The 23,945-nt window shown below is 39.5% G+C and overlaps 2 protein-coding genes and 2 non-coding genes across 4 annotated transcripts; 2 read left to right on the forward strand and 2 right to left on the reverse strand.

Annotated features, from left to right (window-relative positions):
* Window positions 1-428: 428 nt before the first annotated feature.
* On the forward strand, window positions 429-500 carry trnaq-cug (transfer RNA glutamine (anticodon CUG)). The gene has a single exon. It is a non-coding gene; the product is annotated as a tRNA-Gln (tRNA).
* Window positions 501-546: 46 nt separating this feature from the next.
* mrpl58 (mitochondrial ribosomal protein L58) lies at window positions 547-2,276 on the forward strand. The gene is made up of 6 exons (XM_054599321.1): window positions 547-816; window positions 1,198-1,222; window positions 1,311-1,370; window positions 1,472-1,554; window positions 1,787-1,956; window positions 2,049-2,276. Exons 1-6 carry the CDS (start codon window positions 655-657, stop codon window positions 2,131-2,133), a joined length of 585 nt encoding a protein of 194 aa, XP_054455296.1. The 5' UTR covers window positions 547-654; the 3' UTR covers window positions 2,134-2,276.
* Window positions 2,277-3,450: 1,174 nt separating this feature from the next.
* On the reverse strand, window positions 3,451-3,523 carry trnar-ucg (transfer RNA arginine (anticodon UCG)). Its single transcript has one exon. It is a non-coding gene; the product is annotated as a tRNA-Arg (tRNA).
* A 749-nt stretch (window positions 3,524-4,272) lies between these two features.
* Window positions 4,273-17,546, reverse strand: LOC129091258 (cerebellar degeneration-related protein 2-like). Its single transcript, XM_054598808.1, has 6 exons — window positions 17,438-17,546; window positions 10,240-10,352; window positions 9,031-9,179; window positions 8,788-8,952; window positions 8,463-8,670; window positions 4,273-8,080 (listed from the first exon to the last, which is right to left on the reverse strand). The coding sequence occupies exons 1-6, from the start codon at window positions 17,514-17,516 to the stop codon at window positions 7,313-7,315; spliced, it is 1,482 nt and encodes a 493-aa protein (XP_054454783.1). The 5' UTR covers window positions 17,517-17,546; the 3' UTR covers window positions 4,273-7,312.
* Window positions 17,547-23,945: the final 6,399 nt, after the last annotated feature.

A 23,945-nucleotide genomic window follows, 5' to 3' on the forward strand; every position in this document is an offset into this window, starting at 1 on the left:
ATCCTCTGTGCATCAATAGTTCAACCTCCACAATTCAATCGTCCCATCAGTTTCTGCTATAAATGGCAGATCCCATGAGTCAGAAGAACCAACTATACAAACTACTGCCATTTGTCATATAAGTAGTGATGAAGCTATTTGTATATAAGATGGGACAGGTGTATCTAAAATAATTTCTCCAATAGCTAATAACTTAATTAATTGACAACTGAAAGTATTGCAATATTGGTGGTATTTACTTCACTGGTTACACTTTTTGCACAATAGCTAGCTGACTAGCTATTATGGTCATTTTTGTTCTGTTATTTGTATTCTGTCATTGCAATTAGCAGTCTAGTCTGCTTAACAACAAACATCATTACGACACTGCGCACAAAATGCAATCTCTAGAATGTTTATATTCTTATCTGGTGGGGAGGGCTTCCTAAGGTTCTATGGTGTAATGGTTAGCACTCTGGACTCTGAATCCAGCGATCCGAGTTCAAATCTCGGTAGAACCTATCTTTATGCTTTTGTACCATGCGCCTCCAAATAATGGCAGTATCTAAGTGGCATGTAAGTTAAACGCCTTTCCAGAACGAAAATCGGAAGCGTTGATTAGCTAAACAGCAGCTAGCTACACCAGTTCATTCGTCATACCGACGTCAGGCCAACATGGCGGCCCACATAGCACGACGTTGTTATTTACTATGTCGTCGTGCTGGAGAAATTGCGATTCCACAACATAACAAACTAAAACGTATTGTAATAAGAGACATTAACAATACTTTGCAGCAGACTGTTGTTTACAGTACCCGAGGGACAGACACCACACAGGTGAGTCAAATGTTCAGGCTGAGGACAGAGGGGTTATGTCGAATATCGTCTCCCCGTCGACATGTGTTTCTCACACTGTAACAAGAGTGAATACGATTCTACGGGGGAACAGACTTCGACATACACCGTGTTGAAAAGTTGAACATATCATTGCAGGATGCTTTAGAAAGGATAAGTACTAAGCTTTTCCCATCACAACACTCCAGGGGTTATTGTTGTGGCAATGTGGTTAGACTTGTGAATGGAGTATGTTGTGACGTGAGAGAGAGAGAGAGAGAGAGAGAGAGAGAGAGTAAATGAGCTTTGTCTTTAAAAGAACAAAGGACTTAATATCAAGGATGCACAGCAATAGATGTTTTTTTTATTTCCCACGTTTTCCAGGACGCCCAAGTGCACATTCCAGTGGGTAAATACACACATTATATTTCAAGCATATAAAGAAAGTATTTTCATTCTATTTTCAACAATAATTTATTTCTTCTTTTGGTTTTTAGACCGCCTGACAGTATCTTACAGCAGAAGCAGTGGTCCTGGTGGTCAGAATGTCAATAAAGGTTCTTGAAGTTGAACTTAATTGTTGAACATATATGCCAAAGTTGACTCTTGAATCTGTTCCTGAGTAACTTCCTTTAAGCAATGATATCTCCATTCACAGTCAGCACAAAAGCAGAGGTCCGATTCCACGTGCAGACGGCCGACTGGATCCCAGAAGATGTTCGACAGAATATCTTTGAAAAGGTTTTTGTCTTTTATTTCACCGTTTTATTATTGTAGATCCCAAATCAAAGTTATGCACCTTATATTTACATGAAAGTTTCTCTTTTATTTTCTCTTAAGGGATCATTGCATTTGCAAAAGAAAAGCAGTACAATTAGGGTTTGAATTATCTCAGGGTTAGAATGTGCAGATTTTGTTCTGAATCTGTAACTTTTCCATCCAATTGTGCACATTTTCCTGCTTTGTGTCACAGAACAAAAACCGCATCAACAAGGCCGGGGAGCTGCTGGTGACCTCGGAGCTGAGCAGGAGTCAGCATAGAAACCTTTCTGATTGTATACAGAAGATTTCTGCCATCCTGGCTGAGGCCAGCGAGAAGCCTCGTGAACCAACAGCAGAGGACGTAGCTCTCAGGGCAGCCAGGTATTCGCCCAGAGGCAGAGCACACTGTTTCATAACCACCTTGATTATAAAAGTGTCCTATGCGTGACTTTGATGTGAAATGTGTTATACAGGTTAGAGAAGGGAAACAAGGAGCGACTCAAACAGAAGAAGATCCACTCAGCCACCAAGAAGAACAGACGAGTGGATTTTGACTGATTGACTGTGACTTTTCTACCTCCCATGAATGCATTGTCAGCAATTACATATCATTTATATGTCCAGTGTAAATTATTTTGTCTGTAATTTCCTGTATAATAAAAGTGAGTAAGAAAATACCAGAAATATACAAACACGTGATAATTGTTTTGATTACACTGCTGCTGCTGCTGTAACATATCAGATTATGTGCCCTGCAAAGGTACATCAGCTGTATTGCCACTGTAAACATGTTTATCATACTCTAGTGCCTGCTTTGTTTTAATAGCTGTTAACTACAGATTGTGATCTTATATATTAAGATATTAGGAGGGACTAAGATAGCAGTGATAGCACAAACTTGTCTTTGGCAAACTAGTGTATAGGTCTGTTTAAAGCATAAATAAATGTATAAATAAATACAGGAATAAATAAATATATACAAAGAAATAAGGAATACATAAATGCTTTGATATGGAAATAAAGATAAGATAAGAGATAAGATAATCCTTTATTAGTCCCGCAGCGGGGAAATTTGCAGACTTACAACAGCGCAGAGTAAAGTGCACACAAGAGACATAGCAGAAGAAGACAAGCTAAAAATAAAAATTAAAAATAAGATAAAAAATAAAATAAAACAAGTATTATAAATAAGCAATAAAAAAAACAACAATAACTGAAATACTATATTTACAGACAGAGAAAAAAACAACTATTTCAACTACTTTTAACTTCTTTAACCATTATTGCACAGTGCAATGTGCAATGTATTGCACAGGTTTCTATAAACAAATGAATGAATGCATTAACAAAACATAAAAGTTGCTCACTAAACTACATGAAATAGAGATAGCTGAGGAGTTTCACTCAGCGAAGCGGTGAAAACACTGAGAAAGGAAAAAACATAGCAGAGGATGGTTTCGATCCATCGACCTCTGGGTTATGGGCCCAGCACGCTTCCGCTGCGCCACTCTGCTCCGATGAGAGCCGACTACACCAGAACCTATATAACCTCCATACTCTTATGCACTTTGTTGTTTCTTTAACTACTACATTTGCTATTAAACTACGATAACGTTGGCTAAGTGCTATGTCACATAACTAGTTAGCAAGCTAGGTTGGCTACCACTATCATACCGTTAGCTAATAAGAGTTGTTATTTTAATGCATGTCATTAATTACATTAGTGACACGGTATCAATGACTCACGGGTACAGACAAGATAACGGTAGTCGTGTTTACAATGTACGAGCCTCAAAACGTGGTTTAACTTTAACGTTAGCCACCACGTTCAATAGGATACAACCGTATACGTTCACATAATGGAAGAGCAAAAGGCGACCACGAAGGGACTCGAACCCTCAATCTTCTGATCCGAAGTCAGACGCCTTATCCATTAGGCCACGCGGTCGGAGTGACTAACTAGAAACAGTGTTTCGTACAAATCCTTTTACTGAAGAAGTTTTATGATATAATATAATGACACGTTGATCCAAGTATATATTTTTTTGTATATATTTTTTTTGTTCGGAGTTGCAGGTTGGTACAGAACATTTGTTTGAGCAACAGTTTACTTGTTTACTAGGGGTCTAAAGCGGTTTCAGAAATACAGAAGGTTTATTATTTATTTAGTTATTTATTTGTCACAGCGCCTTTTAACCGCATATTCAATTCAGGGTTTTATGGCAAGGAAATACATTACAACTGTTGTAACGTTAATATCACTAGGATCCAGCAGAAACAGGGAACTGCCGTCATCGACCGGAGGGCTGCAAAGACCCATCTGATCAGGATGAGGTATCAGTGACGATATGTCCATCTGGTATTGGATACCATTATTTTAATACTAACAATTAAGTACATTTTTTTCTTACATTTGTTTGTTTAATTTTGTTTGCAAAGTTAGGAAAGCAATGTTTGAGTAACAAACTGCGTGAAAGCCAATTCCAATCTCTTGATTCTCGATATATTAAAAGTGTAAGGCAGAAAAGAAAATATGTGTGTATGAGTGTGATGGCGACTGTTAATTCAAATTATTTGAAGTGCAGTAAGTGGATTTTAGTCTTGATGAATTTGCTTGCATTAACTACAAACGTTAGCCGATGTGATTTTGAAGATGACCCCGACCCTTGTATTTCTTCCTTTCCCCCCCACATACAGTACATGCAGTACATACAACAACACAGGATGCCCTTTATTTTTTATTAACAGGATAAAGAAGCTCTTAGTTCAGTAATGATCAGAACTAATACCAGGGGGACTAAACTTTAATGCCAATATCTTAAATAATAATGCACACACTTAAACTTGATAATAGAAGTAAAGCCAATTAAATAAATCTAATCTGACAATTTGTTAGTGACATTCACGCATAGGCACTGAAAAAGTAAAAAAAATAATATATTACGAAACATTCAAATGCAAATAAATACACAGGTACAATTTCATATTAGCTATACTAAATATACAAAAGATGAGGCGTCAAACACTTTCAAGTGCAATAGGTAAGACATTTCAGCAAAGACACCTCATGAGCCTATAACAGGCTCTGGTTTGGCCTTGTTTTTTCTATGCTAACACACATTCCTTCCTTTGTACGCTTGAATCATTCTTAAAGACATTACCTCAAATGCATTTCATAAGCCATAGTTTCTCCAATAGAATTCAATTTCTGCAATAAACCTTAGTTTCATCAGGGGGTGGAGGAGATTTTGTTACATCTTCAACTTTGCTGAAAAATAGGATAGAAAATGAGCAAGCTGTAATAATATACAATCAAACAAAAAGGTTTACACATGGGAGGTTACCCCCCAAAAAAGGCATATGTATTGTATATTGTGAGAAAAGGTGCAATACGTTTGCGTGTTAGTTTAATAGTTTGGTGTCTGTCAAAGCCCTGGTTTGAAGCCTTATACTTGTTGCAGTTCTGCGATACAATGTGTCTGTCTAGCGATAATTAAAGGGAAAATATTCTTAACACTTAAAGAAATATAACAACGACAAAAAAAAAAACTACTGTCCACCACTGGACCATTTTCTTTAAAAAAGGGTCCACAGGTTTTTCAATCCCAATGACAATCCAGAGTTATTCCTGTTCCTTGCTATCTTTCATTACCCGGTCTGTGAGATGCAGAAACAGAACGGTTTTCCCCAAATAACTAAAATGCTTATACTGCGTATGATGCAAAACCATTAGTAAACATCTCGACTTCAGGATTTTTATATTCTGTATGAAGAGTGTCCATAATGCCCAGGAAATAGTGAAAATAACAATCTGCAGAGATTGTCTTTTGCGAGACAGCAGCATTTTAGCATTTAGTGGGATCATTAATCTTACACATTCAAATAAACAACCAGTACAATTGGTTCTAAACTATAGCCTATTCTGTAGATATCACTTACTACTATGAATAAACATTGCTTCTTGTATCTAATTGAGCTATGATATTGTTGCCCCGATGGGCTGATGTAGTCCAGTCGAAGAAAATCTTCAGTCCTCAAAGCCAGAGCTTAAGTGACTTTAACACATAGAGCGAGGAGGTTTTCATTTTTATAAATGTGAGCACTTTGAATGCAAGCACGAGTGTTAATAGCAGTCAACACTAGTAGGCCTGTCAGGATAGTTACATCATTGACTCATTGTACGATATACAGACATGACCTTGCATGCCAGAATAAACAGCAGGGTATTCTCTACCATTGTAAGACTCGGGAATGCACAGACATTGTTGTAAAGAGCAAGAGTCCATTATACTTAACTGTTTTGGTAGTTTGGTTTTTATTTTATTTTTATTTGACTTATTTAGAATATTTAATTCCAATGACTGAATATTCTGAATAATAATTCATTCACTAAGTCATTGCTATTTGAAAGGGTATACTTGCATTATTATGCTATTATATTATCAGTAAATCATTGGAATAAAATGGTCTTAAAATGAAAATAATAAAGTTTATTGTAATTATTTCTTTGGACAATATATTGGCCTATATATCGGCCAAGAAAGTATAATCATGACAGGCCTTGAAACTAGTTCAACTCAGTTGAACATTTTGGTAAATACGCTTACATGCTGTCTTACAGTGAGATGAGAGCAGTTAGCTAGCTTGCTTAGCTAAAGACAGAAAACGGGGGTAAACAGCTAGCCTGGCTATGTTCAAAGCTAACAAAATCTACTTCTAAAGCTTTCTTGTTAACACATCAAATCTTGTTAAGTTAATGTGTTAAAAAAAAAAAAAAAAGATTAAAATCCGCTTATTTGTTTCTGCTCCTGACCAACAAATAGTCTGCAAACAAAACCACAACTTGTCATTTTCAACAGAGCCCGGCTAGCATTCTCCCCATTTCCAGTCTTAATGCTAAGCTAGGATAACCAGCTGCTGGCTGTAGATTTTAATTTACCGTACGGACAGGAGAGTGGTATCAATGTTGTGAACAAACTGACTGGAAGAAAAGCTACTCCCACAAGATCTCTGGCTAAACGAGTGAGGCACAGTAGAGAACGGTGCAAGACAGCAATGTCATCCACACTAAAGGGTTGTTTAAATTTAGAGCCCTGTCCACTTGTATAGTGATAAACGATATAAGAGATTATTGAGACAGACAGCACGGTGGCCTGAGAGAATCCATCTTTGTCTTTTTAACTGCAATTATACAAATGTTAGTAGAGTCCATTATTATAAACTTAAAAAGATACAGATTCATGTTAATATAATATTTAGATTTCCGCTCTTGTTTTCAACAGAGATGCAATTTTCTAGTGTTATTTTGTGAAGCTTTGACATTTAGTGTCTCGTGAGGCTCATGAGAGGAAAACTGCTGTTATTGTGTTATTGTGTTATTGTGGTAGATGCCTAAAGTAGTCAGGCAGTGAAGCCAGTATAATTAGTAGGAACACTGAGTAAGAGAATATGAGGAAGTGACCTCAATCTAGTTCTTAACTAAATTCATTCAAGTTTCATATAATTATGAATGAATTCTGCAAATTTTTCGAATTGATCACATGCAAGTCAGATTCTTGTGGAAGGTTGGATGAAAATGCGCGCTCAAATTTGACCTCATTGAACTAAACTGTACTTGAATGTAGCGGGTTTTGAGCTAGCACCCTCTATCACACACCAAGCTCCCTGTCCACAAACTCCAGCACTTAACACTGAAATAGCCCATTACCGTCTTCTCCAGAGCCAACCAGTGAACCATTTATTGTTTACTAGACTTGCCAGATTTGCCAGATTTGCTAGCCTTAGCAGCTTTGGTAGCTTTGATGTCCATCTTGGTCTTCTGGATACGAGAAAAGATCTCTTTAAAAAGCGCTTTGTACTCTGGAGTGTTCTGTCCCAGCCTCTTGTCCACCGCATCCACCTGCTTGCTGATGCTCTCGATGGCCTCGGGGGTGGAGGGTGACTGGGTCGGGGTAGGCGGAGGCGCTGGGGTGGGGCCCATAGCACAGTCTTTCATGGACGGGTCTCGGGAGACGGGTCTGGATGTCTGGACGCCGGCGTGACACAGGCTCTCCTCATGGCGGCGACACTTCCCCAGCAACTCCTCGTATTTCTCCAACAAGGCGTGGTACTGCTCATCTACCTCCCTGAGGATAGACATCCCCCTCTTCCTCACACTGTTGGCGTGGAGGGCGTAGCTGCCCCTCCGGCGGCCGGTGGCGTCGCGGGCCACAATGGCGTTGAGCGCAGTGTCGCTGCAGCTTTTCCTCACTGGGTTGGACTCTGGGAGAGCCTCCCCTCCGACGCTTCCCCCGCCCTCGGCCTCCTCCCTCACGCCCCCTCCTGCCTCCCCGACTTCGACTTCCAGGAAAGTGTCGGTCTCTGGGGTGCTGTTGAGGACCGTCTGGGTGAGAGCAACGCCGTCATCCTCGCTGCTCAGCAGGAAAGTCCGAGCACGACGCAGCTGCTGCAGCTCCTGCAGCTCCACCTCCAGCTCCCGCACCCTCGCCTGGCAGCTCTCAGCATCCTAAATGCAAGACATAAAAAAAATTGTAGCTTAATTTAATTATCTGATCAACAGAACCAGGAACCAGGTCTTCACTGGTGTATTTTTGTAAAATCATTTTACATTATGGGGGAGACACCCCAGGTACTATTGATACCACCATGAAACTATTTACATTAAGAAAATTGTTTTTTGGATTACAAGTGTTCGGAAATGTTATGCAGATGAGGTCTAATGTTAACTTTTTGTGAATTTAAGAGGGATCACAAGAAATAGACAAAGTAGTAAAATAAAACACCTAAATGTGTATTTTGGATGTTCTCTTTCTACTAGTCTGAAAAGACTTGAAAAATAGCTCAAAATTCTCAAAATTGGCCAGTGCATGAAAACATAGTGTACCCACCTGCACTCGTGTCTGCAGGCGGGAGAACTCCCCGAGGAGGAGGTTGCACTCCCTCTCCACCCCCTCCCTGCGACCCCTTTCCGTCCGGGCGGCCGCTCGTAGAGCCGACACAGCCTCCCTCAGATGCTGGTTCTCTTCTTCAAATGGTGGACGCTTCACATCCACTGTAAAGCTCTCGGCTCTTCCCACTACAAACTCGTCCTCATACCTGACAAAAAAAAAACGACAGATCACAGGCAGTGTTTTTCATTGTTGTGAAGTTGACTCTCCACCTGTTCTCCTTTTTTTGTTTTTTTAAAGACTGCTGAGAGAAAATGACAAGTACCTGGGTGCCGTGCAAAGCTCCCTCAGGCAAGGGAAGGAGTGGATGGTCTTGCGTCGTTCCCTCTTCTCCCTCCTGACTCGGAGCTGCTCCATGGAGCGAAGCTGCTCCACCTGCCCCGAGAGAGACTCCACCTGGTTCTGCAGAGCCTCGATGGTCCCTGTTAACCTGGTCCAGGAGTAAGAGAAGGTGTTAAAATGGTATGAAAGCGAGGAGGGTGAAGGAGTGGAGGGGAAGAGAACTTACGTCTCTATCTTCTGTTGTGAGCCCCGGCTGTCCATCACCAGTGTGTGGTTGGTGCGCTCCAGCTCTCTGGCGGTCCCGTCCAGCTGCTCGTACACTTTGGCATGCTGCTCGTTCATGTCCCGAAGAACCTCCAGCTGCTTGGACAGGTACTATGGGACAGACAAGATGACGTGCTTGTTTGTGGGAACACCTATACGCAGTTAATGTCCACTCAGATCCACAGACAGGAGCGACAATCTTAGAGGTTCAGGTCTCCAGCAACAGCGTGGGAGCAACAAGAGCTCTCACTGGCTGTCACAAGAAGAAAGCAGTAGTTGTATGATGATGATATATGATTTGATTCATCTTTTTTTCTTACGGTTATTTGATATGATTCAAATCCACTAAATGGACCTCATCTCAACATCTCATCTCAAATTTTGGTTTGATCCTGAACATTTTCAAAGTTGTTATTTGTCTTAATATAATCAAATCAAATATAATTTAGGTTGTGAATCAAGTTTAAAAATGATGATGAAAGATATGAAATACAGTAACTCAATCACTGTCTTCAGAGGAACATTCCCAAATGTCTTTTCAAGTCACGGACTAGTCAATCTCCATACTTTTCAGTGTTTTTAAATGTTAATGCCCCTTCAACCACTGGAAAATAGCAATGATGTATGTTACCAAAGTAGCTAATAAATAAGGTTATGAGTTATGTGAATGCTAGCACCAACTGTCAACTTTAGTTTGGAAATAACTAAAATGGTTAGGTTATATTTCTAAAACTCCTTTATTCTGAAAGGTTAAGTACTGTTTTTATCAATTAAGTCTTGTGGCTTTTAAGAGAGCGATATTAGATCTTCACTGAATATGGATAAGGACATATGTATATATAATGTATATGGAGCAACGTCATCACGCAGAAACTTACGTCAGCTCATTTGGGAAAAGGTTTTTTCAAAGAGCTTGGGAAAATGGCCTTAAGACACTAAAACATACGTACTTCGACCATGTTTGAACGTTAGGATTTGAATACATAAGGGGACATCACTGGAGAATCACAGTGAATAGGAATGAAAAAAACCCCCAACTAAAATAATAATAATGGAACTACCCTTTAACTGTATTAATTTATGAATTAAATAAATGGATTGGGTTAATGAGTGAGAAATAAGTTCCTGCCTGTATCAGGAGAAACTCTTGACAGCACTCCATCTTTCATACCTCGATCTCTTGCACTTGCTCTTCATTAGTGATGTACATCTGCTGCAAGGAATCCTCCAGCTCTTTGTTCCTCTCCAGCAGGGTCTTTCCCAGCTCTGCCGCCAAGTGGAGGTCTAGAAGTTAGAATGAGATTGAGAAAGAGATGAACAAATAAGTGACGAGTTAAGACCGAGAAACGAGGATCCAGCAAGACCAATACAAAGAGCCAAAGTTGAAGATTGGGGAGAATAAGGCCGTAAAGAAGTAGTAAAGGACGGATAGACGAAGACAATAGGATCATTTATAAGTGTGTGGAAGGAAATGGTGGTAGAGATGAAAAAAAAAAGTAGGCAGAAGGACTGAGAGGACAAGGAGGGGGAATTTAATCTCACAGAAGAAGACAGCCTGCAGACGTACAATTTAGATCAGTCACGATTAATGGAGCGCATTGTTCTATTTTAGGCAAGGTTATAACAGGGTCTGGAAAAGAATGATTAAAGGGTCCATCACACTGTCCCAGTCTGCACTGGACCAGTTCAAATGTACGGAGAGTGGAGTGGCAAGTCTCCCTGCAGGTCCTCTTCTCTCAGCTGACTGAATATGAAGGTCAGATTATTTGAAGCGACACCTCCCCGCTGAGAGTTGGACAGAAAAATCCTTAAAAGAGACTTTGCCTAAGTCCTTCAAATTTAGAATTAAAGTATTGGATAATAGTCCATTGTTTTACCTTATTTCGCCCCACTCTACCATTTTGATTTGTGCTAGCAGACTGTTATAGCACCTCTAATATAACATTAGTCACTGCCACCATTCCTCATTCTAACTGTGCTCTGACAGTGCTCTGACTCAGCGGTATTGATGGCCTACATTGTTGGGACTGACTCAGCAAGATTTGGTTTGTGACCTCTCTCTCTGAAAGAGAGGACTAAACTGAGCAGCCAATGAATATCGAATATTGATGACTGGGAGGGAAGCCTAACTGTATCTTACCACTGCATTTACATATCAGTGCAGCTGATTTGGAGATGGAGTAAATAGAGAAATGAAGTACTCAAACAGTAGCTCACATAGATTTACTGAATCAGAAAATTATGATTTTTCCGATTGGATTCACCTAACCTCTACCAAGCAATTTATTTTCTAAATTTATAACTTTTTGAAATGTTGGTTAGACAAAACTTGCAATTTGAAGTCATCACCATAGGCTTGGAACCTCTGATGGGCATTTGTCACTATTTTCGGATAACTTATTGACTTCAGGACTACAAATTGTTCATTGCAGCCCTTGTCTGGTTACCTGTATTTCTCCACTTATTGATAAATATGATTTGCACATCAGCCCAGTGTATTGAGAGAGAACCAATTTAGTTGTCAACTTTGCTGCATCCATACAACAGCATGTATTTTGCTCTTAAGTAAGTAACCCTAACCCTAACCCTAACCCTATCATTTAGAAATTACTAATGGATCCAAAGACGACCAACAACGTTGCTTTTTTGATTCAGTCTTACCAATGGAATGACCCTGCTTATGGCTTGATTTATAACTCAGTAGACACATAGCTAGCTAACGTTAGATTCTAGCTTATCACAGATATGTTGTTATCAGCATTTGTCGGCTAATCAGTCACATCATTTTTTCAGTCACTGCATGTTTAGAAACCATTCTCCTCTTCTACCTGGCAGTCCCGTCCTCGCCTGCTTCAATTAGACTAATGAGTAGCAAGCTAGCATGCTGTTGCCAAAGGCTCCATATGGATTAATTACCGACTTCCCTCTGTGCGGATAGCTAGATGAATTCCTCCAGGGCCCTAGCGTCAGCTGCTCTGGTCTGGATTTATCTTACTTTTTTTATTTTAACCTAGCTTCTAATAGGTTTTGTCCTTATTCATCTTATCTGTTTGTAGCTCTATCATTAGATTCACTACATGCAGCAGGGAATACATAACTGTCTTACACTATAACTGTAAAAAAAAAAAAAGAATGTCAGATGTGGAAAACAAGTGATTTGCAGAGCTTTCAACCTCCTCTCACAGTCTTCCCAAGTATGTAACTTTAACACTAACAATTATGATGACCCCACCAAAGAATGATATCAGGTCGTCGTATATGGTGAGCAAGAGGAAGATTCTCCATTAAAAAATGTGAGAAGTCAACATTGAACTTGAACTGTTTCCAAGGTAAAGATTGAACTTCTGAGCCAATTTTTTTTTGTATGCATCTACTAAAACGAGGTATAGATGTTTTTATATCTGCTTTGTTAATAACAGATACAATGACTTTTCATGATAGGTGTCACTCGTAGTGACAGAGAATTAGCTCACAGTTCCTCTCAGCTCTACAGAGGGTTGGAGCATCTTTTAGCTCATTTTAAAACCAACTGTTTGCTCACATGCCAACTTAAGAGGGTAATATGCCAGTGTTGTGATTATTGCTTGTTACGCACTTCTTCTCCTTCTGAAAATATCTTAGTGAACCATGTAGTAACGTCATGGTCAGTATAATGTCAGTCTGGCCAGCAATCCTTCCTAAAAATATAATATATAAAAGAGTTCTATAAGCAGAAGAGGCCACGGCTAAATACTTTTGACAAGCTCTTCCAATCCTATCCAGCCTAGGACCAATCTGACAAATCTAAAACCAAAATTCCACCAAGAAAAACCATACAATCCAAACACCGTGCTACTGTCCACATTCAGCTGGTAGAGAAGGAGCTCAGTGACAAGAGAGAATAGCAGGAGAAAGAAACTAAATGAAAGTGGGAGAGGGGAAGAGAGCCGATCGATACCACTCACTGCACTAGCAAACAACTTAAGTGAGTCAGATGACTGTCTGTTTGCTCCACACGGACATGGTGCTGTACCCACTCAAGCTCCTGCGTAATCACATCATGTATGTCAAATACATTTCCTGCATGCTGCAGAAAACCAGCTGCAACCACTGGTGATTGTGTTTGTGCGTTCAAAGAAATCAGTAGCATTCTTCGCACACTGAACGCAAGGCCAATTTAAAATTCTTAAAATGTTTTCAATGCAACCAGTAAATGAAAACTTGTGGACATTGTGTGCACATGTGGACATATTTGTGAATATGCCGTATGTGGATGATCTATTCCACAGGCAGTGTGGTTTCAGTAGGTATGCATCTCCCATGAGATTTATTGGACTGTGGAAAACAAGACTTCTCCTCTTCCTCTTTTCCTGTGTTGCAGACCCGACTTCTAAAAAAAGGTTCCAGAAACATCCAGTGGCCAGAAATAAATTATTTAGTGCAATGGCGGGCTGCTTTTCTGTCCATAAACTGCACTATATGGGTACTATGTGTACCCATGCAGCAGATTCTTGCAACATTTTTATGGTCAACAGCGGGGCCTTTGCTCTTTAATACTCCATCCCTGGGTGGCATAAACAACACATATTAAGCTGTAAGAAGAGCAATTAAACAGTCTCTCATCAGATGTTGGTCAAGCCAACAAGCCTCCAGTCTCAGCTGGTAGGACAAGCGTATTTCCCTCTTGGACTTGGGCCAATAGAGGCTCTGGCTAACACACAATAGGACCAAGCAAAATGACATGTCTGCACCCTTCTGGTTTTCCTGCTGAAATGTGAGCTACATCGTTACCTCTCTTAAAATCCACGAGGGGACTCTGCTTTCCAAGTTTGACATCTGCTAAAACACAAACGAAGCCCTTCATTCTCAAATGACTTAAAGGTATGGTTCAACATTTTTGGACTTTAAGATACGTATGAACATATGTTAGTATGAAGATGTAATGCATTGAGCTTTAAAAAGGTGCTGCTAGGCCAATTGCGTTAACTTTGGACAGAGCCAGGCTAACTGTGTCGTCGTCCCCCCCCGCCCCGCTCCCAGTCTTTATACTAAGCTAAGCTAGCTGGCTATTGCTGGTAGCTTCATATTAGCAGCACCAATAAGCAACATGCCATCAACTTTCCAGATCGTTACACTAACAGTTGGAGTGTTCTTGTGTTTTGTGTCTGAATCAGGTTGCAACCAGTGTAAGCCCCTTCTCTACTTTTTTTTTTAAGTATTTGTATATTTCTTGTTTTTTCTTATTGAGTTAGTTTTTGCAGTTATTTTTACTACTTTTAAGCCAGATAAGAGCTTTGTCTCAGTTTCCCCTATAAAAAGGAAAATAATAACATTCAGTGGCTCTTTCCATAGAAAAGGCCATGGTAATTTATTAGGAAAATGACCAACTCCTAAAATAAATGGTTGATTTCCCAACACCAATAATATTCTAGCAAAAATCCAACAATGAAATCCTCTGGATCATAATTTATTTGTTGGTAATTCAATTCAAATGCCTCCAAGAATGTGATAACCAATTTTGGTTTTAAAATAGTATCCAATACTAAAAAAAATAATAACAATGAGCACTAAAGATGCATTAATCCTTCTTTGGCCGTTGACCTTACAACAGTTTTGATTTCAAATCTGCTTGTGGTCTGAAAACATAACGATAGCTAGTATCAAAGTCAATAACACCATAGAATTTTGATCAGGTACTTTGAATCAATTGATTCCAAAGCAGAAGCTTAAAGCAGGAGCAAAAACATTTTATGGCTGCAATTTTCACTATTGAGTAATCTAAAATATTTTCTTGATGAAGTGATCAATCTCATGTCTGAAAATTGCAAATGAATGCCCATCACGACTTTGAAGATAAGTCCAAGATGACCTCTTCAAATGTCTAGTTTTGTTCGATTTAAGTTTCAAGCTTTAAAGAGGTGCCTTTGTGTGAGTCTTTGTTGAGAAACTGTCAGTTAAATCAAGTAATCGATTAGTCAACAAAGTCGTATGAGTGATAGTCAACTAAGAATTTTCTTTGGTCGAAGTCGGCCCTAAAACTTTTTAAATGATCAGCAAAAAGGTTGCCAATAATTTTTCTGTTGATCCACTTCTAAAATCATTGACTAATTCTGTCTGCTCCACAGTATTTTAAATAAAATGCTGCTACTCTTTTCATTCCTCTACGTTTCCTCCATAAACATCAAGCCCTTTTCTCCCACAGCACTTAAGTCAGACTGCTCAGCCTGCCAGCGACTCTGGTGTGACAACAACTACAGTACTGTAGCACAATGACAGTGGCGTCACTCTCTGAAGGATTCGTGGCATCCTGAAATGTCGCACAACAACAAAACACAAGCTCTGCTCCGAGAGGTCTGACATCCCCTCCGGTCCCGTCGGACACAGAGCTCTCTGCGTGGACGCACACATGAAGAAGGCACCGGACGTTTTTTACACCAGCCATTTTGACCTTTATGAAGAATTTCTCCTCTCTGCGCCTGTCTCTCTTTTACTCTTTCCTCTTCTGTAAAATAAAGACCAGTGAAGATCCATTTTTAACCTCAGGTCCAGTGATGTTAAACAAAGAAGTTGTCTAACAAATACATTATGTCATGATTGCGGATAAATATATGCCTATGCACATGGGATTATAACCAGTTAAAAAATCACTGCATCAGCACCATTTCATCTCAGGGAATAAACCTTTAGAATTACTTGCCAAGAGGACAAGTGATTCAGAGTCGAAGGGAGACAGGAAATGAAATAAGTGGTGCAGAGGACAGCGAGGAGTCTTTGTCTGCGATGAGACTTTTTTTAAAAATACATTTTAAGGAGTCATGCATATCAGCATGACATGTTTAGCATCCTATTTATTTGGTTGGTAAATCGGCTGACGGATGTCTTAACAGATGTTCAGTGCAAAGCAATATACAAAGTTTGAACCAAGTGTGTCTAACTGTTATTAGTTCCCTTGAAGCGGAACGTAAAAAGTCCTCGTCTATATGGAAATTGGCTGATACCAAGTCAATATGGAATAACATAAATGTGATTAAATGTTGTTGTTTTTTTATCAATACTGAAATAAATTTGGAAACCTTTTAAAGGGTTGTTGCACGGTCACTTGATTGGTCCTCAGACAATTTTAATGTATTCAAATATAAGAGCATGAATGACCAAGATGTGTGTATACAACAGATTCAGTCGTATAGCTGTTGCTGCATACAGCAGGTGGCCTTATAATGGAAAGATCGAGCCGTGTAATTAGCCGACTCTGAATTAGGTTAATTTGACAAAGACTGAACAGCCAACCCTCAGTGGGTTCCTTTTTTGTCTTAACATTATTTTAAATTTAACATCAAAACAAGACATTTCATAATATTAATTCGGGGTCTAGCAAACTGTGATGAGCATTTTATATGTTTTTTTTAATATAATCCTAAATAGTAATCAATTACTGGACAGGTCAATCAATACTGAGTTGCAGTACTAACTCACACTATATCAAATGATATGAATAATGAAAGATGCGGACTACAGCAGTGTCTCATTCATGACACTATTTACACCCTAAAACAACGGTTCCACAGTTTTGGTGAGCACATTAAGTAAGCAGGGCTGATTTGTATAAATATGATTTGGAATAAAAGGTTGATAAAGCTCTATTTTTTTTTTAGGCATCAGAGGCAACCACAGAACAGATTGTTTTAGGAAAACGTCAAGAATTTTCTTTGGGAAAAAAAAACAAATCCATATTTTACAGGGCTTTAATATAGCTGCTTATCTTGTGCCATCAGGCTTTACATCAGCCTAAAATGATGAAATAATGAATACGGGACAGAGATCTTAAGCCTTTTGTTGTTATAACTAGGTGTTGTATTATAGAATAGTGACATTTCATGCTAAAATATTGGGGAATATGTGCAAATGAATTTGTTTGTTGTTTGTTTTGTCTCATCAATGACCCCAAACATACAAAACAGATAAAGGCACCGACAATCCTCACATTTAAGAAGCTGGAAGCAGAAAATGATCCGCAGTTGCTTTATAAACAAATATTTCATTATTAAAAAAAAAAACATATTTTTTTTGGGGGGGGGATATAATGAATCCAGTAATGTTTAAACCTCCATCAGCTACAGCCCTGACGACACGGTCATGGAGGATGACGGCCCTGTTTGGCATGCTGTCAATGCATTGTTGTCAAAGAAGCACAGCTTGCTCCTCCAGAAACTAGTTTCTCTGTTTGCGCTGAAATCGATGAAGGACACTTTTGAGAAGACATCCCTGTCCTCTCTGTGCATGACAGAGAGCCTTTGTTGAGAGGAGGCTAGCTAGCTAACCAGCAGCTGACAGAGATGATGATGATGATGATGCTGCTGCGGGCAGTCAGGGAGGATGGTGTCTAGTCTTACCCTGCTCCAGGTCCTGCTGGTCGTACCACGGCTCTTCCTCTTCGGTTATGAATTCCTCCATCCCCCCTGAGTTTAGCATGGGTGATCCTCCTCCTCCTCCTCCTCCTGAAGCCGGGGAAACCGCAGAAACAAGCCGCTCCGTCCGAACAAAAGAGCTCCGGCTTCTCCAGGTCGCTCTCTTCGTGATTCAGCCTGCTGTGTTGGTGGCTCTACGTGTTTCCTCTCTCCTCATCCTGCTCCTCTGTGTTTCCTCTGCCACTCCCACCTCTCTCCCTCTCTCCCTCTCACCCCCACACCGCCCGGCCCCGGCCCATTGCTGCTGCAGAGGCTCCTACAGACGATCCTACAGACGTGGCATGTAGATGTTTCAGCACCACTTCCGTTATCAGCAGCAAACTCGCGATGCCTTCAAGTGCTGCTCGTAAGCTGCAGATGTTTTGTTTTGTTTCCATTTCTGCTCGCTTTCTGTCAAGCGCGCCCTCTAGATTTCGACACGTGAAGACGGCATGACACCATTCATTCAGACCCAATAATCATAACGACGCACATGTTCAAATATAACCAAATACTGTATCAACGAGTCTTAAATATCTGACTGCAACTAAACGCTACATTACCTCATACATATTGAAGCCAGGAGTGAAAGAAGCAATTGTATACACTAAAATGACCAATATTACAATATCAAGACACTGTTACAAGTAAAAGTACTGCACTAAAAATCTTACTTGAAAAATACAAAAGTATATACAAAATATACAGCTATTACCAAAAAGCAGTCATTGTGCAGAATATCAAAATTGTGTTTTTTTTTACTGGATTATAGTTATTGATGCATTCATGTGTTCATTACTTAAATGTTTCAGCTGGTCAAGGTGGAGCTTATTTTAATTACTTAATGCACTGCATGATGTATTAGTTGATAATAATATTATAAATCTGCAAAGTACCTGAAGCTGTCAAATAAATGCAGTGGACTAGAAAGTACAATATTTGCCTCTGAGATGTGGTGCATTAGAAGTATAAAGTAACATAAAATGGTAACATAAAAAGTACCTCAAAATTCTCCTTACACATTCCACTGCTGCTTGGGGCCGGGATTCAGGGAGGCCAGCAAAATTGCTACTCACTACACACTGTTAATGATAGAATGTTTTGTATATACATTTTTTTTTTTTTTGTAAAAATAAGAAAAAACTATGAAATCTTTCAAATTGTGGATTTATTCTGATGTGACTCAGTTTGATGCTCTGTTTCCTACATATCCAGGTTTTGTCACCAGGGCTGGGATTCATTTCTATCAATTTTTGAGGCTGAAGTTTGATACCCAGCACAAGGTAAATGTCTAATATATGGAATGTAGTGTCAGTAGTGTGCAGATGTTATCACGCTGTCTCCAATTGAGCTGGAAGCTGCTTGTTATGTGTTATTTCCTCCACTAGAGGGCATGCTAAAATCAGGCCCCTCTGAATAAATACATTGCTCGCTTTACATACCACAGAAACTACTTTTCTGCCCTGAAAACTCGTTAAATATGATTAATTAGTAGATAAATGGAAGGAACTGCTCACCAGAATATTCATACTGTGATCTCTTTCTGTGTGTAATTTGGAATAAATGAAATTGAAACTGATGTAAATGAAACTGCTTTGCCCGCCCTGTGGGAAAACACTTCACCCAACAAAAGCCACAGATGTGCCTCATAGTGCTATGAAAGATGAGTAATAAAATGTTCTTTAACAAGTCAACTGATTAAAGAGGATTGGAATGGAGATGTTATTAGGGATGGTAAAACAGGAAGATCAGGTTGTTTGCCAAACAAAAAAAGAGAGTGGAAGACATTTTCTTGACCTAGATGATGACAAAATGTGTGTATATGTTCTAACTCCCATGTGTGATTTAATCTTCCTTTGTAGTGGTGTGATTACTATATAATTCATTTGAAATCCACTGACATTACTGAATCATATTTGTACATAATATCTATAGCCTGGATGAGACTCTGAAGCTGCAGATGGCAGTCAGAAGAGATCCAGTCTAGTCACAAAAAAAAGGTGATTTTACTCTTTTTTTTTTTACATCATTGCAGTCCGCTGCATCACAGGGATTGTTGTCTGTGGGCCGACCAAGCCCCTCCTAAGACTGTGGCTGAATAACTCAATATACTGAAATAGTTGCCTTATCAATAGCAGCTGTTGTTGTGATGACTGGAATGGGACATCTTTAATCTGCAGCAGTGGGGGTAGATTTGACCTGCAGTGATTTCAGAGGTTATCGTGCTGTATGACAGTACTCAATATGATACGTAACACGCCATCAGTGGCAGACGTTTGCAAGAGTGTCGTCCTCCACAGTTGAATCATGTAGTTAAACTAGCACGCAGGTTACACAACATGGAGGAAAAAAAGGTTTGACTCATGGGTTAAAGAAGACAGAGATTTGATTGAAAGCAGACATATGCTCAGAATCCAGAGCAGCTTTGTCCTTTAGTTGAAAGCAGAGGGAAAATGTCCGGTTTAGCAATTCAAATGTGTGTTTTGTCCAATGAAGGCAGTGTGTGTTATGGACCTTCCATGCATGTATTGTCAGCCTGACTATGTGGGTTAATGGATGAGTTGTTTGCAGCTAATGGCACGGCTGTGGTGAAAGCTAAGTGTGTGGAACACAGCGAAAAAACTATGATATAAGGAATATGGGCTGTTAAAGACCACTATAAACTGGATTATTAATATCATATTTCACACACACAAACAAGCACACACACGATTCACAGAACGCCTCTCTAAGTCAAACTCAGGCCATTCCTCCCTCTTCCTCACATAGGAAACAAATGCAAAATAAAAAAGGTGCAGTTTCATAATCAAAAAACACACACTGGTACAAGCAGAAAGAAGATTTTTGGTATGCCGGGGTGAATGGGTTATGACAGTCAACTTATTTAATCAATTCAATTACTTTTGCAGATCAGCTTTCACTTCATTTCTTAGAAAATTAAAATACAATGCAGACATTCAGCAGAGATTGGTTTTAACAATGTTATTGAGAACCTCAACAGTGAACAGTTAAGGTGTTGTGCACACTCTTTCTTTTGATATATATGTATATCTAAAATGATATATATGTAACTAAAATGATCTATATGTATGTATATATATATATATATATATTTATAGAAGTTTTCTCGAGAAAGTATGATCAAGCATGTGGTTTTGCATCTCTTTGTAGTCATTTTATTTGTTTTGGTCTTTTTACAATTATTTCTGGCTGTGGTTGCTTGCCTCCTTTGTTGTCATTTTGTGGTTGTTTTGATATTGTTGTACTCTTTTTGTGTCTCTTTATCATCATTGTTCTTTGTGGTCATTTTAAGGTTTCTTTATGTGACATTTTGTAGGTGAAGGCCAGGGGGCTCCCGACACTTGGTGATCCTGTGCCTGTACCAGTAGCTATCCATCTATGGTCATCAGTTTAGTAATGTAATGTCAGTAACAAGCTAAACAGCAGTGGAAAAATGATGGTGTCTGATGGTGGCACCTTGCATGGTAGTCTGTCATCAGTGTGTGAATGGGTGAATGATATGTAATATACTACTGATTGTAAGTCGCTTTGGATAAAAGCGTCTGCTAAATGACTGTAATGTAATGTAATGTAATTTAGCTCAGTGGGAGCTAAATGTCTAAGTGTCCTTCCCCCATTAGCTGCGGCAGTCTCTGTCATCAATTTTGGCCTCAACGGTAAACCACACACTCCTTTCTTTGTATTTTCGTTGATTTCTAATTATAATAATAATTATAATTATTCTAATGCGTATGCAAATTAGTATACTAATAACAGTTATTGTTATCATTACTATTATAATTATTATTATTATATCACTATTTCCATGTCTTTTTTTGTCCAGTCTGTTAAATTTATTTTTGTTTTTGTCATTTTACACCAATAAAAACAAATAAATTAATAAACAGAAAATGCCAAATATTTGCTGGTTCCAGCCTCTCAATGTGACTATATTCTGTTTTACATTTTTCCAAGGAACATTTATTTAAATCCTGTACAGGCCCTGTAGTTGTGTAAATCAGGATGAAAGCCAAGACAATGTTACATGTCCAAGGCTCAATGAGGCTACACATAAGGTTGTAAAGGGTGCAGAGGGCACCCTGTGTCTGACAGTGTCGGGGGTCACAGGGTTAAAGTGCTATCATGTTATACACTGATTCTGCCTAAAACAAAGCCTGAATGGAGACTGACTCAACTGGACTCCTCCATTCACAAGGCCTCCCCACATCCTGTCACACAGGGGTCAATGATGCAAATCAGCCTATTGTTGTACACTGTGCTCCCTACTTACTCATAAACCATTGACCATTTCCATCAATGTCAATGACATCCCCCAACAAATCTGTCTTTTATCTACAGTATTAAGAATGGAGATGAGATGTGAATTTACATTGAAGGTAAACTAATGAGTAATAATTTATGACTGTAGGCTCAAGCCCATACTTCCAAACTGTCACTGCAACAAAGCACAGCTATAACACTTACATTAAAGTCAAACATTGGTCTTGTTTTTAGCTCATGTTTAAGCTGTAAGAAATTCTGTTCCGTCCTATGATGAATATGCTGATGAGTCAATGAGAAATGAGTGTGAAGAGCACAGGGACAAACAAATGTCATCCAAAAGGAGACGAACTTCAAATAATAAATAATAACACGAAAAAAGACCATGTGTAATGTTGAGAATTATCAGTCAGCTCTGTAGTTTACTTCAGCGACCAGCTGTTGAAGACGGTGAACCATTTAGCAGCTGAAGAGCCAGATAATTCTCTTAGCAGTTGGTGTAGAACAAAACCTAGCTAAAAGGAAGAGACAATGAACGCTAAATGAACAATAAAGCTGGTCCAATCCAAATCCGGTCCACTGGATGACTTTTAAAAAAAATGAAATTACAGAGAGCTTAAATATTCTAAAACTAATGAAATATTTTCATTAAAGTGCACTGCTATTCCTATTTGTTCTCTGGAGGGTGGGGTACGCTGTCTTATTATAGATTCAACGTGCAATACATACAGGCTACATGACACAACACCGTCAAGCATAGGCTACTGTTGAAGTGGGAGACGGCAGAGGGAAAGTGTCTTTGTCTAAAATGAAGAAAGTGGACACAAAAGGAGACGTTTTCCATGAAAAATGTTCCATTATCTTCACAGAGGTTAATCTAAACAGCAGTCTAACTTTAGACGAAATAGATCAGCTAGTTATATCAGGCCATTCATCATTTGTTTTGTAAATGGTTTGTGAACGTTTACCCTTTGTCCTTTTTTACACTAAAAGAAATTTGGAGGTATTGTTTTTCTATAGCTTCTTATGCAATGGATTTTCTGATCTGGCCCACTTGAGAACAGAAAGGGCTGTATGAACTAAAATGATCTACAGTACACTAGAAGACCATATCTGACAGAGACGCATGACTTTAGTCTTAACATCACCTTTCAACAGCTTCCACTTTAAAACACTTCCATAACAGGAACTCTGCATAGTGTTCTGGTGAATTCTGGGAAATGAGTAATAGCCATTTGTGGATGCATGGGATTAGCTTGGAAAGTCCAAATATCCTCTAATGCATGTGGACACCCACACAATTGACTTTCATCAAAGCGCACACCAGAAAGGCCGCCATGATAGAAAACAAACAACCAAGAAAAAGGAACAGCCTCATTGTTCTTTCCCTCATTCTTTGTGAGACCCTTTCTGTAGCGAAGGAGACCCCACCTCTGATTTAGATGGAGGACTTGCAGGGTGGAAACTAGCCTCCGTCAGATTTAACAGTAGTCTCTCCATTACTGAAAATGTCTGTAATACAACTTCCCTTGTATGCACAACTGTGGTAAACAACAGTGAATCAGCAGCAAATGCAAACGTACGTGTTCCTGAGAAATAGTCAGCTGGCGGGACACCAGATGGATGCTCACCCACCCCCTACTCCTTTTAGAAGGAGCCTTGTCTCCACGGTGACTGAAGACAAAAAAAAGGGGCCCTGGCACAGCTGGTCTTTAGCAAAACAGGACTGAGAGAGGGAGAGAGAGAGAGAGAGAGAGAGGAGGAAAAAAAAAAAAAAAAACAGTGAATGAGTGTTCAGATGTACACACTGGACAGAGGGTGAGGGTGAGTGGGGGACAGCGTAAGCAGCAGTGAATTGGTGTGTTTGGGAAGTTGTTTGGAGGGAGGCTGGGAGGAAAGAGAGGGAGGGTAAAAGAGGAGGAGGAGGAGAGGGAGGAGGTACACAAACTTCCTGAGAACAGGAGTTAGTGAGTGGGAGAAAGTGAACACACACCGCAGGAGGAGCAGTTGCGCTCATACATAAACGGCTGCTGATCTGCTCAGAGAGTCAAATTACCTCCAAACACCCAGTGCTGGTCTCTCGGTCTGAACTGGATCAGGGCTAATTAGATGAGGAGGAGGCTGAGACGAGCAGGCAAAGAAACTTCAGAAAAGACGAATGAGAAGAGGGGGA

The sequence above is a fragment of the Anoplopoma fimbria genome, chromosome 5, assembly GCF_027596085.1.
Source record: "Anoplopoma fimbria isolate UVic2021 breed Golden Eagle Sablefish chromosome 5, Afim_UVic_2022, whole genome shotgun sequence".
Lineage (NCBI taxonomy): Eukaryota > Metazoa > Chordata > Actinopteri > Perciformes > Anoplopomatidae > Anoplopoma > Anoplopoma fimbria.